This window comes from Apteryx mantelli, chromosome 4 (genome assembly GCF_036417845.1).
Source record: "Apteryx mantelli isolate bAptMan1 chromosome 4, bAptMan1.hap1, whole genome shotgun sequence".
NCBI lineage: Eukaryota > Metazoa > Chordata > Aves > Apterygiformes > Apterygidae > Apteryx > Apteryx mantelli.
This window is the reverse complement of record NC_089981.1, coordinates 28,898,873-28,917,902: the sequence shown is the minus strand read 5'-3', so window position 1 is coordinate 28,917,902 and position 19,030 is coordinate 28,898,873. Positions and strand designations below refer to the sequence as shown.

The following is a 19,030-nucleotide window of genomic DNA, read 5'->3' as shown; positions in this document are numbered from 1 at the left end:
AGTGAGTGCAACCTCAGTCCTGGCTGGGGCTAGCAGGTATGAGCCGAAAATAAAAGCAGTATTTATCAATTTCAATTATGATTAGTGGATTGTAAGATGTAGGATTTGCAGCCCTACCGTGAGTATTTCATGATTCTTGCAAATCAGTCTGACATTTTGCAGGATAGGTTTCTGTTTGCTTGTAGCAACTTTGCTCCAGTGTAGTTTAGTGTTTTTCTCTGGAATTATCTCTGATTAACAATGATGTAAGTGTAAATCAACCCCACAAAATCACAGCTTGCAGGCTGACTCCCAGGTTGGGTGGAAATTCACTATAAAATCTTAACTTTATTGTCTTTCTTTTTGTACTTCCTTTATTTAAAGTAAGGATAATTCCAACATTTACAAAGAGTTTGAGACCGTACAAATCATCTAAGAACCACAATATTTTGTTGCAGTTAGTAATTGTAATCTCAATCTCTAAGCTGTTCTCTTTTTGAGAATAGATGCAATTCATGCTTGTAGCTGTGTGTGGCAGGTTGAGCATACATGGGGCTTTACACTCACTGGAATGTCATGAGAATATCTGAGGATATTTGTTGTTCTAATATTTTGTTCTAAAAGACTGTTCTTCTTTCTGGTGTCTAATTTAACATTATAATGAAATGAAGAAAGTCTTTCATACTTATCTGCTAGCATAGATACAGGCTGTATCCAGGGGAGCTGGATACACTGTAGCTTCCACACTGTGAATAGACGTGAGCTGAATATTCTCTAGTGGTTGGAGATCCTCCGGCACAGATGCAGAACAGGAGAGGAGAGTTACAGGGTAGTCTTGAAACACAGGGATCACAGCTGAGTGTCAGTCCGCAAAATCATTTCTGTGGCCCTGTGCAGTGTCATTGCATAATAGTGTTGCCTTGAAATCTATGAAAGTTGGATATTTAATGTGCTTAACTACGTAGTCTCATTTCATACACCCTTATGTCGTCATTGCCTAAACATGTTTTAGAATTGCTGGTAGGTGGGGAAGAGCTGACGTGTGGGTCTGAAACTCTCAGCTTGTTTCTGTCAATATCCTGGTGTCTGTACCATGGACCTGATGATTCTTAAGATTTGAGAAAGGAGGGAGACAGAGCTCTTAAGTCTGCTCCGGACCCATAAGTCTGCTTCAGCAGCCTACTGACTGGAATGTGCCTTTCAGATACAGTGTACAATAGTTTTTGCATTGATTACAGCCTGTAATGTGTGTGGATAATGGATACACTCGAGTATGTCTCCTGAGCCTTGGCCACTGTCAAAGTACGTTTCATTCCAGCTGGTTGATGGCAGGATGATTTACTGTTAATCTAGCTAGTCTGGGTATCAGTGAGTGAAGCGAGAGCATCAGCACAGCCTCTACAAGCCTTGCAGCAACCCTGAATTTGCACTCTGAGGTGAGCCCATTTTTCACACCATTTCATCTTCAGCACTGAATTACATTAATGCTAGCTCAGGTAGAGCTGGCAGCGCAAACCATGTATCTCTCCACTTCAGTATAGATATCGCCTCAGAGAACAAATGCTGGGCAAACTGGAGAACGGGGAGGGCTAGGCCTCTTTGCCCACGGTCTGCTTGGCAGCGCTGGAGCCTTTGAAGGCTGCGGAGAATCGCCTGTCCCTAGAGTGCCAGGGTGAGAGAAAAGTTGCATTGATTCTCAGGAATAGTCTGTAAGAAAGTATGGCTGCCGGGCGACTGACCTGTGTCAGCCCCGTTCCAGCTTCTTGCAACCTGCAGGTTTATCCCACATCCATTTTGGCTGGAAATATGGTGCCAAACTTCCCAACCACAATGATGGGCGAGAGCACAGGCAGGAGGGGCCAATATTCCCTCTCAGCAGTGAGACATCTAAGCTGGCTACCCCTCACCTTCCTGCCAGACAGCCCAAACCTTCAGGGCCCCAGCCATCACCCCGGGTAGCTCCTTCGCCCCACACAGCCTTAATATCCTGCTCATGTAATCCTCAGCTGCCAGTGCTTGATGCAGGGTGTGCAGGGGAAATAAGTGATTCCTCCGCATGTGAATCTGGCTTTGGCATTTGTACACTGACCTTTATGCAGGGACATAGCTGAAGGTTCAAGATCTGAGAGAGTTTTCAAACTAAGTCCTAAGTCTCCTAGAGCAGCTGGTGGAGGAATACTTTCCAGAGAAATGTCTTTTCCTTGAAGAGAGAAGGCCACATGTTTCCAGGGCCCCTGGCAAGGGCAAAGCAATTTCTAATCCCAGGACTTTGTGGCTAATTTACTCTATAACTTTTGAAAAGAAAAAAACAACACATACTTTCTCTGTGTTTTCTCCCTTCCTGTGTAATGGGGATAACAGTACTTCCCAACCTTGTAAGAACGTCAAAAAAATTTGTTATATTGAAGACTGCTGTAAGTGCAGGACTTGAGGCTCCTCTACAAGTTAGTCCATAGAGCATGAGGTGTTTTTTTGTTTTTTTTTTTAAATCATTTTATCCACATTGCTTAGCTAAGTATTTGGGTCATTTTACATTCTAGTTACTAATTACTTTACTTGTTGTTTTAAACTTTAGAAAATCCTTTGAGTTTGAGGATGCTTCAAGTCTGCAATCCTTGTACCCTCCCTCCCCAACTGAAAATGGGACTGAGAGCCAGCATAAATTTGGATCCAAGAGCACTTTAGAAGAAAATGCCTATGAAGACATTGTAGGTAAGGACCTGTTGCAGCACATGGACTCACAGTGGGATGTCGAGCAGTTGTGGTCAGAAAGCACGCTGGTGAACACGTCCTGTGCAAGAACATTCAACTGCTGTCAGTAAAGAGGGTTTTAATGGAGGGTAAATGGGCTTGATGCATCAGAGCAAACATAACTCACAGTCTCCATGCAGGAGGTCTTGATTGCTTCAGACCTCATTAAGCAGTATTGGAAACAGACTGTTTGGTCAACTTTTTGTCATGCTTTTCAAGAACTAAATTGCTCTTTTTACCAAGGTCTTGGCTTGAAGCCATGAGTGGTGTAAAAATATAAAGAAGTGAAATAGATACAGAGTTCACAGAACTATCCAGTGGCAAGATTATCCTCACAGGACTTGTGCAGTCATCCTGAGCTTTTCAGGCTTTCTCTGTGGACTGCCCCAAAGCAGTTGTCTGCAGCACCATTCCTGGTCTCCTCTCAGGCCCAGTTGCTGGTTAAAGAAAAATTAATTTCCTTTAGCTATAGTGCCATCAGGAATGCGCAATGAAAACACTGTTTTGATTAAGACTCACAAGAAAAACATGTTTCTTTTGGTCTTAGAAGGAAATGTATCGCCTATGCATACATTCTTTCAACATAAAAAAGGTTTTATAATTACTGAAAATTGGGCAGCCCTTCAGAGCACAGATTTTCCACATAAGTGATGAGTATCTGCATTGTTTTTAACTCTTTCAGTGTTGTATTGTTACAATGGATACAAAGGGTACTTTATTTTACCTTGAACAGTGAACTTCATCTGTGGGAAACTGGAGGTCTGTCAGGATGGTCAAAAGCCTAGAGAACATGTCCTGTGAGGAGACACTGAGGAAGCCGAGCTTGTTTGATCTCCTAAAAAGGATGCCCAGAGCCAATCTAGTAGCTGCTTATAAGCTGCTGTTTGGAGGTCAGAAAAGATAATTGAGCCAAACTCTTCTTGGTTGTGCTAGTTGATACAGCAAGGGGTATGGCCACAAATTGCAGCTGGGGAGGTTGAGACTGGACATCAGTAAGGGCAGTTTTGCTAGGAGAATGCTGGAGCCCTGGAAGAAGTTGCCCAGACAGGCTGTGAAATCGTCATCCTTGGGGGTGTTCAGGATGTGACTAGATCAGCCATGGCTGTTGGCAGTGGTCTTACTTCATGTGGGAGGTTGGCCTGATTGACTTCTAAAGGTCCTTTCCAACGAGCGTTCTGATGATTCTGTGATGCAGCTCTGGAATTGGTGGCTCTGACAAAGCACACTCCAGTTTCATTCCTCCCACCACTTCTCACTGGTACTGTAGTTTTGACAGGCGATACAGAAAAAATAGGGCTCAATCAAACAAGAAGTTGCTGGATTGGCAGCATCCTTTGAAGTTGAGAAGGTGTAGAGGCATACAGGATAGGGCCCCTTTGAGGTTTTCCTATGGGAAACCCTCCGTATTCTTGGGATTAGTCATCAATTTTTATTTCAGAGTACACTCTTGGGTTTTTTGTCCTTTAGGTGCATGGGGCATGCTTTGACAGAGGAGAGGCAGATGGAATTATCCTTCCTCTAATTTGCTTTGAAAGCCTAGGTCGTATGGGCCTGCTATTGAAAAAGGTCTTTGCTGAACTTAGAGCTGTGCTGGGTCGAGTGGAGAGTTCTGGATTGTCGTGTCTGGCAGGGCAAATCACAGCAGCAGACGCTGTGATTGCCTTGCAATGCCATTGGCATTAGTGGGACTCCAATAATGGGACTCACAGGAAAGAAAGAGAGCTTTCCGTAGAAAATCCTGACAGCCTTTTGGCTGTAAGTGACTCCTTGTCCTTATAGATGAATTCTGTCTCTGGCTGGTCAGCTTCAGTGAAAACAGGACTTTACTCTTTCCATTTTAAGCTGTGCTCTCCTTCTCTGCCATTCAAAAAAAGATGCTTTCTGAAGACCGAGAGTGCTGCTGTTCAGTGTCTGTTAATAAAAGTATGAGAGCTTAAGTAGACCTTTTTTTTTTCCAACTGTGGAGAGAGTCCTTATATGATCACCAACCTTCTCCGTAAACAGTCAGACCACTGTGCAATCCACACTGGAAAATGTATTTTGCATTGCACTGCTCGTCTCTGACTGGAGACTGTCAACATGCTGCCAGATGTTAGGTGGTAATGCTTCTTTTCCTTGCTTTGGTTTGTTTTTATGTTAAGAATCAAAATGAAATGCTCAGTATTGGTATGAATCTTTCTTCAAATGAAAAGAAATGTTGGGTTCAATAAAACAAAATCATAATGGGCTCTTCCACCTCCTGGGAACTCTAAGCCTGCTCCCTGCAGATTATAATTTGTGCATTTTGGCACAGAGAATGCAAAATTTCTGATCTGTGGACAAACACAGAACCTCGTTGTTTTGTACTGCTTTTTAACAGTCTCTTTGCAAAGTGCTTCATTCAATATAGGCAGTGTGGGGGGAATACCAAATCAGTATAATTCTAATAATCCATCAAGCGTGATTAAAGACAAGCCAAAGTAGTTTGATCACCAGTGTTAAAGAAACTGGCATAGTTTTGTGTATCGCATCTGCATAATTTATACCAGTAGTGCTAGACCCCATTCTCTAAGTAGCACTTTTGTAGTCGTGCAAACCAGGTGCCTGTATGAGTGAGTTTATTTGATAGATTTACATGCTGTTTCAAAGCTAGAAAGGACCTTGTCATTGCTGCTTTGGGTTTTCTATGCAAATAATTGCCCTAGAGGTGGTGGGGGTTTTTTGGTCTATAACTGACTGAATCTCCTGCTCACCTAAATGCTTGTAGATAGCTCAAACATTGTCATTCTAGTAATAGATTTAATAAAGCTTTTTTTTCCTGGAATTAATACTTTTAATGTAGTCAGTGTATAAATCCCTCCCTCCCTCCCCCCCCCCCAAAAAAAAAAAAGTCTGTGAATCTTGAGCAATGCAGTAAGCACTTCACTGTGGGACATAGAATCATAAAAGTTCAGGTTGGAAGGGACTCCGGAGTCAGCTGGTCCAATCTCTGCTCAGGGGAGGGTGAGTTTCTCAGGGCTGCATCTGGTTGAGTTCTCAAAATATCCCAGGAGGGTGATTCCACAGTCTCTCTGTGCAGCCTGTTCCAGTGCTTAACCACCACTGTGAAGATTATTTTCTTTGTATTACTATGAAGGACTTTTTCTCTATATTGAGTCAGAATTTCTCAGGTTGCTATTTGTGAGCACTATCTTTTGTCCTTTCACTGTGCACCTCCAAGAAGAATCTGGCTCCGTCTTTTACATAAGTCTTCTAGGTAGTGGAAGACTGCAATTAGATGCCCCCGCTATGCTAAACAGTCCCAGTTCTCTCAGCCTTCCCTCATTTATGTCACGTGTACATAAGTACTAGGACTAGAGTCATTGTTTTTGAAGTTACTGCATGACGTCCTTGTCTGATGCATATGCACACTAAACCTTTGTCTTTCTCCTTGTGTCCTTATAGTGTTTATAGTCTTTAATGACCAGAACAATGATGAGCTACTGTGGGTAGTTTGTGTTATTTTGAGTGATGACTTTAAAAGAAGAGTCTTAAGGTATATTAAAAGCAAAAATGATTGTGCTTGGAAATCTAATGAAGTTGTGAACCAGAGGCTTTGTTTAATTTTGTAATATTTTTGTACATTTCAATAGATGAAATATCTGTATGTGAAGTTCAAGACAGATATTGGATTGGAAAATAATGAGCCATTCTGCATTAATCAAGAAGCAGTAGTATAAAGTGGTACACATTCCTAATATTAATCAGAACTGTATTCCATGTGCAAGGAACCATGTGGACTTCATTCATCTTTTGTACAAGCACTCACAGGAATGTAGTAGTCATAGTAAACGTAACATTGTTTTGCTTCTTGTGGTTTTGAATGACTCTTTAATCAGACAAAAATTGATGTGGCTTTATGGATCCAGTTGGGGAAACCATGGTTGGCTTTGTGTGAATTCAAGAAACTATCATACTATTAAGAGATGTCTGAGACAGTTGCTTCTGCTGTGCTTGAGGACAATGGTATTTTCTGTCATATGTGCCATATGGTTTCAGTTTCCCAGTCTGTTCCCCTAAATTCAGTTGAGATATTTAAATATTGTTATTTAATCTCTGGTGTTTCTGAGACATTTTTCACCTGACATCTAGAAGAAAGCACTTGTTATCATCACCAGAAACTTGAATGAGAATAAAGTGAAAGCAAGATTACGGGCACAGTGGTAAGTTTGACTTGGGAAAATTTGGTAAAACCATGTTTAATAAAACAAGCAAACAGGTAAATTATAGTTTGTGTTTGTACAAGAAATTGCATTCACAATTCTGACTTTAAATACAGCTAAAGAGATCTTCTTTGCTGAGGAAAGTGTTCTTACTCTGTTTGTGACTCCTCAGAGTGCTGGGTGCAGTAGAACAGGTGGAAATTTCCTTTAAGAGGACACTACATAGATCTGCTGGAGAGCCCGTGCTCAGCTGGGCTGTGTGTTGCATCTTACATTGAGAATGTTTAACTCGATGTTGCACAACTCCATTTGCCCTGTCCAAGCAAGAGCCTTTTGCTCTGATAGGTGCCCAGCCCTCACTTCAAAACACTTTTTTCCCAAGAAGAAGGAAAGCAATTAAAATGGTTTTCCTCCCTGAAGATCTATGAACAATCCTGTAATTAAAATTCCTGGGGTTTCTTCCTTCTCTGGTATTCTTGAAGTCATGGGAGGACTATTCAACATATAATGCTGGTGTATGTTTATCAGATTATTCGTCTTTTAGCAGGTGTAGTCCTTTATTGGTGTAATAAAAAAGGCAGTTAGTATAAAAATGGGTTTATTTCAGCCACATGTATTAGTGCAGAGAGATCTTGCACTGATAAGGTTCCTGCTCAGTCTGACTGGCTCACATGCCAAGAATGGTATCTGCTCACTAAATTTCAGTGGTCCAAAGTGTCCAATACTAATGAATTAATCTTTTAGAGTCTCCAACTGGTATTAGGTTTCCTTTTCCTTTGGGAGATGACAGACTTGTGACCAGAACTCTCTTAATTGCTCACCGTGCCGATAGTTGCAGAGGACAAACCCATGCTCTGTCTGGCTTGGCTGCATGCCTGGGCTTTTGAGTGCCCTGCAGCTTGGGGTTGCATTAGCCCTTCCTCCACTTTGGTTTGCAGGGTGCCTGCTAGGGCCTTTCCCAGTACATAGTTCTTCTGCCAGAATAGCTCCAGGACTGAAATCAATCTTTTAGTTCGTTCTCCATCAAATTCTAGTGAAGAAGAACATAAGTGTCTGCTGCTGCCCAGTGGGAATATTGGTGTTTCACTGGGATCAGAGTCCCTAAGAATACAAAGTAGGGGGACACTGGCATATGCTAGGACTGACGTAAGCCAGAAGTTAGGTGGCCTGCATGAGGCATAATAGGCATCAGTGTCAAAACTTGGATTAGAGCTGCTTGGTGGCAGGTCTCAGTGCTGTGCTTAGATCACTAGGCCTTCTCTCTCTCTTTTAATCTTGTAGTTGATATAGTCAGCAATATGGGGCTCTTTTGTTCATGAAATGTATTTTCAAGTGACATTTTAGAATATACTGTGGGATATGAAGTCCAGCAAATACCCACTGGCTGAGGAAATGCTCCTCTCAAGCAGGCTCCAGCAGCTAGAATGGGACCTGGAGAGCTGCCTGGGCAGATGGATTAGCTATTAAAGAAAAACAGATAACCTGGGCAAGAGGAAGGATAGTCAAAGGTGTAGGGTTCAGGCAAATGGCACAAATTCCTGCCCTCTAACCAGTGCCACAGTAACTATACAAAGTTGAAAGCTGAAATGTTTTTATTTTAAAGCTGGGGTTCAGCTGTAGAGTTCTGGTCCAGCTCTGGAGTTTAAAGGAGCATAGACCTTTGGATGTGGGTTTTTGATATATTGTCTGTAGTGATAAAGGGTAGCTTGAAAGTTTGACTTTGAATTCAGTTCCGTCTTCTCCCCATTTCTCTCTGCTTCCACATCAGAATTTTCCTGTGGCCCATTAAGGAGACTGGAGACAGTAACAAATTCTTGATGGGGTTACAGACTTCTCTCCAGCTCAGAAGTGTTCAGAGCCAGAACTTGGGTTCAGGCTCTGGTTGTATTTATGTATGTTGAGAAATAATTAATGAAGCCAGTCAGACTGCTCCTCTGGAGTGTGTGAAGCTCTCAGTCAGCTGAATTAGATTGTTTTAGATTGGCTTTAAATAAAAGGTGATAGTTAAATTGTGTGGAAAATCTGGCCTTCTGTAGAGGAGAAAAAGCAAGAAAAGGAGACAAACAGAAGAACTGAGACGGATAAAGGAGAGGCAGCTGCTGGCAGCTACTGTGTCTGCTTTGACAGCTAGAGCTGAAGCAGTCTAGAAAGTTAAGCAATGCCCCCGAAGTGCTGCTGTAGGATCTCTAAAACTGGGAAGAATTTCTGAATGGGACCATGCTGGTCGGCTCCCATTGCAAAGACTTTGCAGAATGCTTCTTGGAATTCGTGGTCCTGGGGCAGGTGGCATTCTTGGGGAGGGCTTCATATGTACCCTCAGGCTCTCTGGACCTGTTCAGTGTCATGTTTAGGAGATTTTGAGCCCTTTCAATAAGTGGATGCTTCTCTTAACAAATATTTATAGCACTTTAGGAGATGTTAGAGAGATGATAGCAACTTAATCACTGTGCTTCTGTAGGAATATTATTGAAACTTGTTATTACAATTGACACCCAAAGTGACTAAGTTTTAATTATACAAAATCCTTTAGCTGTTTTCCTTTATTTGTCCTCTTGAGTATTTCACTTCAGTTTGGGGAGAATCTGTTATTTGCTGCACTATAATAGGACAGCTAGTTCTGTGTTTGCATCAGTCCTCTTCATAGCCAGAGAGTTGGGTGAAAAATAAATCATTATAAAATCCTTAACCTCTCAGATTGGTACTAGGCCTAGAAAAGTTAACTTTTTGAAGTAAAATCTCATCCCCATAAATTTTGTGTACAGGTTTCAGGTAAATGGAGGAAGAAAAATGTATTCCTTTTACTGTGTCCAGCTCTCCTCAAAACTGGTGAGGGACAGGTTGTTCTCAGGTAAGTACAGTCTTTTCCAAAGTGCGGAGGAGAAGCTGGTAAAGATGGACAGAGCTGGGTCTCTCAGCTATTTCATAATGTATCAAAACACATAAGAAGGGAGATGGAGCAATATGTCTCAAATCAGCGTTAGTAGTGGAGTGTCAGGGCAGCCTAACCCAGGTGGGTGCTTGAGCAGTTGAAATAGGCAGGTGCGGGCTTACAAACAAGCTCCTGGGCACGGAGGGAACATCCGTGGTTTGACCTTCCTTGCAGAGTCTGGGTCTCAAACACAGTGTTGCTCCCTTTATCCATCCTGGTAAGGCACCTCATCTCTCCTAAACCAATTAGTTGTTTTGAATTCTGATGTACACTGGACATACTGCATATCATGTAACAAATGGATGATTTAGCTCTTTTACTGAGTCCTCCATTATGAGTGCCAAGAGCTGCAGAAATGATGACTGAGATCCAGTTGGAAGATGTTTCAGCTTGACATTGCTTCCAGATTAGAACATTTGCAAAGTTCTTCCAGTAAATGTGGAAAAGGGTTAGAGAGAGAGACCTGGGGCTCTTGATGTTTCCAGTAAAATCTCATCATCACATGCCACATTATCATCGGTCATATTATCATCTTGTGTCACGTCATCATCTGTCATATTGTCATCTCACATCAAAACAGTCCTACAAATCTGGGAGAAAGTGGAATTGCCAAACTGCTGTGAAACTGAAGCAAACTTGGAGAGATTGCACTTCTGCCAGTAGTGCTGTGCTAGTCTCTTCTTTGAAGTGACACTATGGGCTTTTAATCAAACCCTTACCAGTAAGTAGGTCTCTAGATAATCTGTTAGTCAAAGACAGGGACTGATTCTTACAAAATGATGATGCAGGTGGTGATCAGGGAAATGTATGTTCCTGTGTTCTTCTAGTCTGCCTCTCAGTCTAAAAAGCATAAGAATTTTTGGAAAATGTAACTGTGACAATTTTAATAATAGACAGTGTAGGGTAATGGCAGCCAGAGCACATTAAATGAAACAGTATCCATATGTGCTTGTCAAAGAAAGGCCAAATATTTCAGCTGTCTCATCCTATTGATGATCAGCCTGATGATTGTTGCTACATCAAGATACACGGGTTTCAGTTACTTCTAATAATCATCCCAAGTTTTATTCAGATCCCTGTTTTTCTCCATGGAGTCTGTCTCACAGCTATACAATCCACTACAACTTCTTTTGAAAGTCTCTGCCAGCCTTATGGCCTGGTTTTCTAGTCAACCCTGTAGGTTAGTAAAATGGAGATTAAAATGAGCATGAGGCTGCGCTCCTGTATCCTAGCCTAAATCCACAGGGACTGTGCTGAAGGCAGCGGTGTTAAACCTCAGTAAAGCGCAAGCAGCTTAGACATGAAGATTCTGTACTGTGCTAACAGTTGTTCATCAGTTGTTTTCATTCACATGATTTTGGACTGAGTGTTAGATGGATGATTTCTTTTGGTGAAATGTTTTATTCATTTATCAGCCATGCTTATTCTTCTGCAGTTAATGCTTGGTTATGATTACAAATCTAAGTTCTTGCAGTCCCTTGCAGAGATAGCAGGGAGCTGAAAGTCTCTGCACTGTTTCTTCTACTTATCACACAGCAAAGCAAAGCTGGAAAAGTTTAGAAAGTACAGTCTCATAACTACCAACTCCACGGATCAGGGCTCAAAAGGCTGATTGCATTTGAGACTTGTTGCCCTGCATGTTGCAGATGCTCTACTTCTCCTCTGAGAACTTGGTACTGATCTGACCTACTGGTTGATAGGATTATAAGCAGGTAACGGTCTGTAATTTATTTCTGTTCAGAAATAGCTTTTCAAAGCAGCTACATTGTGTCTTTGCTGTAATTTGAGATTGATGTAGTTCCTCTCTCTTCAGACTCCTGGGGTAAATTCCTCAGCTAAGATGCGCTGATGCAGCTTCTCTGATGTTGAAAGAGTTCATCTAGGTACTAAAGATCTAAGTTCAGATACTTTATGAGAGTGTGGAGATTTTGTGGTTTTCATCCATTTGATCTGAACATGCTCATAAACATTCCAATGGCTGAGTTTTCCCCCAGCTTTCGTGGTGTGAATCTGTGTTTGTGTAATTTTATGAATAAAATGAATGAGCAGTGCAGGCACAGAATGCACCTGGATTCTTACCATTGAGCAGTTCTTTGGACTTAAGTGGGCCAAAGATGCCAGGGGAACTGTAAATCTGCATAATGTGCAAATCCCACGCGATTACCTCATGCAGTGCAAACACTCCCAGGTTCATTCCCATCGCTTCATCTTCAATGGCAGCAAAAGTAGAATTCCCCAGACACCTGTCTCTGCTTGTTTCCACTGTGCCCAGTTGTATTTTATCTTAATCTTCTGCAAGGGCTTGTGTGCACTAGATGTGCATGAGCTGGCTGAATTGGACTGTATCTGCAACTTAATAGAGCTCATGCGCAGGGGGTTGAAAAAGATGCTTCAAGAATTTGTAGATGGTATCAGTGGAATTATGTTTGGGAAAGGAGTTGATGTTGCCCCTTGTGTCTGATGTTACAGAAACACTGCAAAAGGTTTAGGAGATGGGTGCCACAAGCATCAGAAGTACTTACAGAGTATTCATTTAGGTACTTCTACTTGTCTCTTATTCAGTGCCAGTTCCCCCTCTTCACACCTCTTTTCCTACCCATGTGTTACCATTATTTCCACCCCTTGCCTCTGGAGATATGTGGTTTCTCCTAATCCTCTTCTGGATTGGCAGCTGAAGCTTTGATCTCCCAATTCATTATTAATGTAAAATAAAGTAATTGCCCTATATTTTGTGTATATGCTGTAGCATACAGGAAATACATATTTGTTGGATGCAAAAGTCATTTGTAGGATGCTAAAATCATCTCACTGCAGTTGTCTAACTTAGCTATACAGATCAGGAGCCTGGGCTTCCTATGCAGCCAGGGGAGAAAGCTGTAGGCTGTTAGCCTGGGTATTCAGCATCACTCTCTGGAGACAGTATATTCTCTCTGTCAGCATTGGCTCCTAATTTAGACACCAAAAGCTAAGACAAATATGATTAGCCCTTCCCGTTAGTGTGTATCTGATGTTGATTTTTTTCACTTCATGGTAGTGCAGAAGGCAGTAGTTATAGTCAGCACTCAGTGAATTACTTGGTTCCTCTGATAATTCTTTCTCCCATCAAGAAAGAAATGATTCATTTCCCTGCTTTCTGCCATTTATAGAGAAGTGTCTGCCTGTTTTTTTTTTTTCCCCTCAATCTTATTTTTCACTCCTTTCTCAGAGTGAGATAGGCTTGCTGAGTGCGCCTCTGCTTCCCATTTGCCACGTGTGAGAGGCTGAGCAGAGGAACATTGTGTGCTGCCTCAGGACTCGGTGTGGCTGACTGGCAGAGAGTCACGGCGCGAGGAATTGCAACTGCTGGAGGAAATTCATCGATGCTTAAGCTCAAGGCACTGCATTCCTCATTCTAAAGATCACTGGTTATTTTATCTTTTTTTTTTCTTTCCACTATGGACCAATCATTGCATTGCCTGTGAGATCTTCTGAAGATAAATGTCCTGTAGATAAATGTCCCATGTTAACTAAGCAGTTCAGTACGTAGAATTCAAGAAAATGGGAAACAAAAGTGCTTATAAAGAGAACTGATCTGGAAGCAGGGATGGTGATTAGAAACAGTATTTGCCAAAAGGGTAATATTGAGTGTAATCACATGCATTCTGGGATCTAATTCAACTTTCTCTGAAGTCAGTGGTAGTCTGCTGTTTTCTGGTGTGGTAGTTGGATCAGTCTCGTTAAGACAAGCATAGCCTCTGTACTGCACAATGTTTCTCCTTTTGGCTTCTGGTAGAGACAGACATATGGAAGGAACAAGGAAGTTTCCTTGTTCTTTCATTGTAAATGTGTTTTCTTTTTGCAGCAAATCCTAATGAATGCAAAAGCACTAGAGTTTGCAGACTGTGAACATTCCTTGCCTTGGTCTCTGGGACCAGGAGAAGTGACAGTGTTGGGATGCCAACAGAGGAGAAATGTCAAGACTAAAGTGGCAAACCTCTGGAGTCAGCCCAACTATATGGAAACCTTCCTCATTTTTATGCTGCTGCAGCAGCAGCAGCAGCAGCTGTTGCTGCCCTTCCCCAGAGCTTCCCTGTGGTACAGGACCTGCACCTGCCAGTGGCCACTTGTTCCCAATTCTTGATTCTGTAGAGGGGAGACACAGTGCAGTCATTTAGGGTTAAATGCTGCTCTAAGGCAGTCTAGGGTATCCTCACACATCTCTTTGAGCTTGCTTGCAATTTTGGGTTTCTTGTCACTTGTCCTTCTTATTCTTGACACCCAGTAGCCAGTGTAGCTGGGTTGACTGGTGCTCTTTTTGCATGTCTGGTCTTTTGTGTCTCTTTTACCAGAGAGAGCATATATACTAAAAAATAGTGGTCATCTAAGGTTTGAAAACTGCTGAAGACCTGGACAAATAAATATGTTCTTTTAGTTCTCTGGCTGAACCAAAAACTTGGTTCAAATACCAAATCAGAAAAAACAGGTTGTTTCAGATTGATCAGACTATTTCATTATCAGAGATTTGGAGGAGGAGGGATTATTATTTAAAAAAAAAAAATCAATCAGTGAAGCATATTTAGTCTCAAGGCATCATTTCAAAATGAAAAAACTGAAATAATTTGATTTTTAAGCAAAAAAAAAGAAAAAAAGAAGTAGTAGTCTGCATAAAGCTGCATTTCTTGAACAGTAAATCGGTCTTCTGAAGAAACTCAAACAGCTCTAGGCAAAGGGTTAAAATCCTTCCTTTAGTGTCTCCACTGACCTCCATGTTACACTGAAGAGGAATTTGGCCTGAGCTTTCTTTTGGTAGGGAATCCAAGTCAGAAAAGCAGCCTCTGTGCATGGTTCCTTGCTCCTCCCTCTTCCTCCATCCAAGACTTCTCTGGGCCTGTTTCTATACTTAATATTTCAGGTTAATGTTAGTAGTGTTAAATTTAACTGGGTTCAAGCAATTCTGTTTTGCATTGAATCTTGGAAAGGGAATCGACCTAAAAATTTTAAGTACTTTACATTTTAAAAAGGTTTCTCTTCAATAATGGACTTGTTTCTGCTCAGGAGTTTGGATATTGTACAGACTAATGTAATAACATTTGTTTTCACAAGGAAGAATATGTTTAACTGCTGTCTAATGTAGTCGGGTATTTTGAAATCTATTAATCCGTTCTGAAATGCTTGCTTGACCTATACTTGACTTGGGCTTACAAGAAATTTTATTATGCTAGCTACAGTCCAATTAGCTGTACATAAAAACATTTTGCAACATTTACTCTTTACTGTTGTTATGATTATCATATCTGGAGCTCTAGAGCTTACAAGTAACAAAATTAGTGTGCAATTATCTATTTATTTTCTTTATTTTCTTCCTGCAGAAGGAATCAATCAGTTCTAGAGTCTTCCCAAGACTTTTGTAGCTTTAATGTTTTTAGGAATATTTGTTGCTTTAGATTTACCCTGTTCATTACATTCCGCAGAAGGCCTTTCCTCAAAGTACCTCCTGCACCTGAAGGTCTTCTTTCCATGCCATGTGCGGATTGACTGTGATAGCACAGCCTCTAGAATAGGATTCCCTCTGGATGAGATAATAAGTTATGACTGCCAATTCAAACATTCTTCAAGAGCAGCAGTTATTCAGGCTTTCTAATTGAAACAATGCTAAAACATTCACTTGTGCTTATATTTGACTGGAAATCTTAGTATGATGCCCTGTTGAAGTAAAGTTATATTTTTCTCAATGCTTGTAACATGCAAGTGTGTGAACTTGCTAAGCAAAAGCTTTTATCACCGTAATCAATGAATCGAGCAGTCCCATATTTCCAGGCTTAACAATAAGGTAGAAAGCATGAACTGTTTCCTTGTGTATAAAGAGGAAATGAAACATTCTGTCTAGAACAAAAAACTTGTAGTCGAATGTACTAGGTTTTAATCCAGGCCTTACTCTCACTGGAAATATCTGTGCTTTAATTGTCATCTTTAAAGGGGATGAACAATATCTATAATATAATTATTGTGAATAATAAACCATGCTATACCTTTCTGTCATCAATTCTCAATTAATACAATATATAATACAACTGGATTTCTTTTAAAATTTATATTTAATAGCTTGAATTGTCATATATATTTTGCTAAAACCACAGGTTTTAGAGTCATCGTTAGATATAAAAACAAAAGCAAGCTGATTCAAAAGCTTTGAACGTCCTGCATGTTTCAAGTTTCTGCATATTGCCATCTTGAATTTGAGTAGGTCAGTTTTTTGGGATGATTCTCTGTATTAGATGGACGCTGGAATGAAGCTGTGTTTGCAAACCTGAAGTTCTAACCAGTTGCTGCTTCTGAGCTGTCTGAAGAAATGAATACAAAATTTTCCATTTGCTGATGTTCATTCATCTTCATGTTTCTTAGTTTAGTGAGAGGTTTAGGGAATTCAGAAGTTCTGAGAAGACAGTGAGTTGTTCCACTGCTCTGTAGGTAGAAATGGCTGCCAAAGGATATTAGATTTCATATGTTAAATCTAGATTACAAAATTTGGTTCTGGTTTTGAAACACTAAAAGTTCCAAGATTGCGGTCTGATTTTAGATTTTTTTTTTCATTTAACTCCAATTTAGGGTTTAACTGCTCACGCGTCCATATATTACTGGCTAGATGAATACCCTTCTGGGAGCTATTGATTTTAGACAAATTGAAATGAATAGCTGCTTAATTAGAAAGCATGATGTACTTTTAAAGAACACTTTGAGGACACAGTATGGTTGGTGCAAAAATTGTTATCTCATCCTTTACATTTTCCAGTCTACTCTCTTGACACTGCTGACTTGAAGTGTTTGTTCATTCTTTTCCTCTCTGAGGAGAAGAGAAAAATGAAGGTAGCCTCAAATGAAAGTTGTCTTATCTTGTGTAAGGGTGGTATGTTAAGAACAGTTATTTACTGCTGTGTGTTTCACCTTGTGAGCAGCTGCTATAGATTTATAAAATCTACTGATAGGCTTTAAAGTAGTTATGTGTCTTTGTTTTTATATATCAATAAATTATGCACAGCTGTGGATGCTCAGAAGCACATCTTACGAAATCTTTGAATTTTATTAAAAAAACACAAAAACTTGTTGACCTCATAGCCAAGTCCTAGTCCAAATACTTCCAGCTGCAGCTAGAGGGATGAGTCATACTGAAAGCTGAGGAGCTTTTATAAAAGCTTTTCACTTGGTTCACATGATTTTTTTTTTATTTTTACATTCCTGTCTGTTTTTCTTTTAAAAAAAATGTGAAGGCGAGTCACCCAAGGAAAACCCGTATGAGGATGTGGAGCTGAAAGGCCGTCATGCGGGCCGAAAATCCCATCAGCTCTCGGAGAATTCCCTAGATTCCTTGCACAGGATGTGGACTCCGCAGGACAGGAAATACACAGCACCTCCCCAGGTAACGGGATGCTTCTCAGGGCAGCACAGCTTCTTCCTTTCTGTGGGAGAGGCTTATTTAAAACTCTTGCAAGAGAATCAATCATAGCATAGGAGAAAGAGCAGCTGTACTGAATGAGAAGGGAAAAATGGAAAAAGAGTGTGATCAAATACATAAATTGTTGCTGCAAATGCTCTTGGCAGCTCTAAGTCAGATTCTCAGCACTGAATTGCAGAAGCTGTTTGCTGTTTGGAATAGCCCTGTGGAGTGCTGGTTAAAGCCTGATGTGTTTAGTCAGAATCCTTCCACCGGTTGTTCAGGGAGCTGAATCTGGCCCTAAATGTTTCATTTTATTGAGCCTCTTTGTGAATTGCCTCCGAATTTGCAGCTGGGCATTCAGTAGGGACAGGAGGGAAGGAACTCAGTTTCTTGATCTTGCAAATGTATTGTCATGTGAGGCCTGTTGTAACTTGGTAATGTGCAGTGTGTAATGTGGCATGTTTTCTTGTAAGATGGAGTAGGCCAAGCATGCCCTCCCCTCAATAAATAAATAATTAATAAAATAATCAGAAAAACCCGGGTGTCTGCATTTAACTAAGGCTGCACAAGCTCTGTTGACAGCGTAAAGCAAAGACCAGGAACTCAGCAGACTTTTCATTTTGTGCTGAATTTCCAAAGCAGTCTGGTTTTGTGTAAAAGCTGTGAAATGTCATGTTTCTTTGTTGTTTCTGGGATCATTGTATTCATAAGGAAAAATATAAATTTATCAGGTATATAATTTTGAGATTCAAAACTTAATTTAAAGGAACTTCATTTTGCACTGAATCAACAAAAAAATTGTCAGCTTGAATGAAAGGTCACAAAAATTTACATTGTGGTCTTGTAAAGTGACCTAGAACAAAAGTAAGTATTTCTTCATTTACTTATTGTGTTTGGGTGCATGTGGGCACTGCAGTTTGAAAGCCAAAAGTATGATCAGGATTCTTAGTATACATCTGGCACATCATTTACAAAACAGGAATATTTTCAGCAAAGTTGCTGAAAGGGGAACAACAGGTGGAAAGTGAGTAATCAGGCAGAATGAGGAGAAACAGAAACTGCAGCAATGAAGATAACTTCATAGTGAGAGACACATTGCACATAACAGTTATTTTTGGCTGTACTGTGTGTGTGTGTGTGTGTGTGTGTGTGTGTGTGTGTGTGTGTGTGTGTGTGTTAACAGGAATTGCGATAGCATCTAGAGAATCCAACAGGATGTCCCATTAGGGCAGGAACTGTATAGGTCCATGGTATGATGCTGTTCATGTCCCAGAGAGAATTTTTGTAGATAAAGCAAGAGTGTAGGGTAGAGGGTATCTCCTTTTTACACAGGATGACCAAAAGATATATAGATTTAAGTGACTTCTCTGGAGTTACCCAGTAAATAAATAATCTCTGGTATCTTAGCAACAGGGCTATCTTTACTGTGGTAGCTTCTTTTTGTAATGCAGCTGGGAGTTCTGCCATAACTGCACAGTCATTTTGCTGATATATAAAGCAAAGAGACACTAGCAGCAAGTCAGCTATGGGCCTGGGTAATTCTCCAATGACCAGAAATAGAAAAGTCTCCATTTCCTGAAGAACAGCAGCTTTGGCAACCATTTATCACCCAGTTTTTCAGCATTAGCCACATAGCTGGATTAGCAACATGACTTTTCAGTCATGGATCGTGATAAAGAAGATGGAAGAGATCGGAAGGTCAGCAGACTTTTGACAGTCATCTCCAAAAAGAATTCCTTTCACTAAAATATACACTGCTGTGGATTTTCTGGCATGCAG

The 19,030-nt window shown here is 40.7% G+C and overlaps 1 protein-coding gene across 10 annotated transcripts in view; it reads left to right on the top strand.

Moving 5' to 3' along the window:
* The window catches only part of DENND2B (DENN domain containing 2B), a 195,012-nt gene that overhangs the window by 120,833 nt on the left and 55,149 nt on the right, over positions 1–19,030 (top strand). For all 10 annotated transcript variants that reach the window (XR_010884070.1, XR_010884069.1, XR_010884067.1 and 7 more), the window contains 2 exons: positions 2,555–2,691; positions 17,085–17,233. Coding sequence is in view for 6 of the 10 variants with exons in the window: in XM_067296093.1 (XP_067152194.1) it covers positions 2,555–2,691; positions 17,085–17,233 (286 nt within the window). In the remaining 4 variants the exon portion in view is untranslated. The remainder of the gene's footprint in view (positions 1–2,554; positions 2,692–17,084; positions 17,234–19,030) is intronic.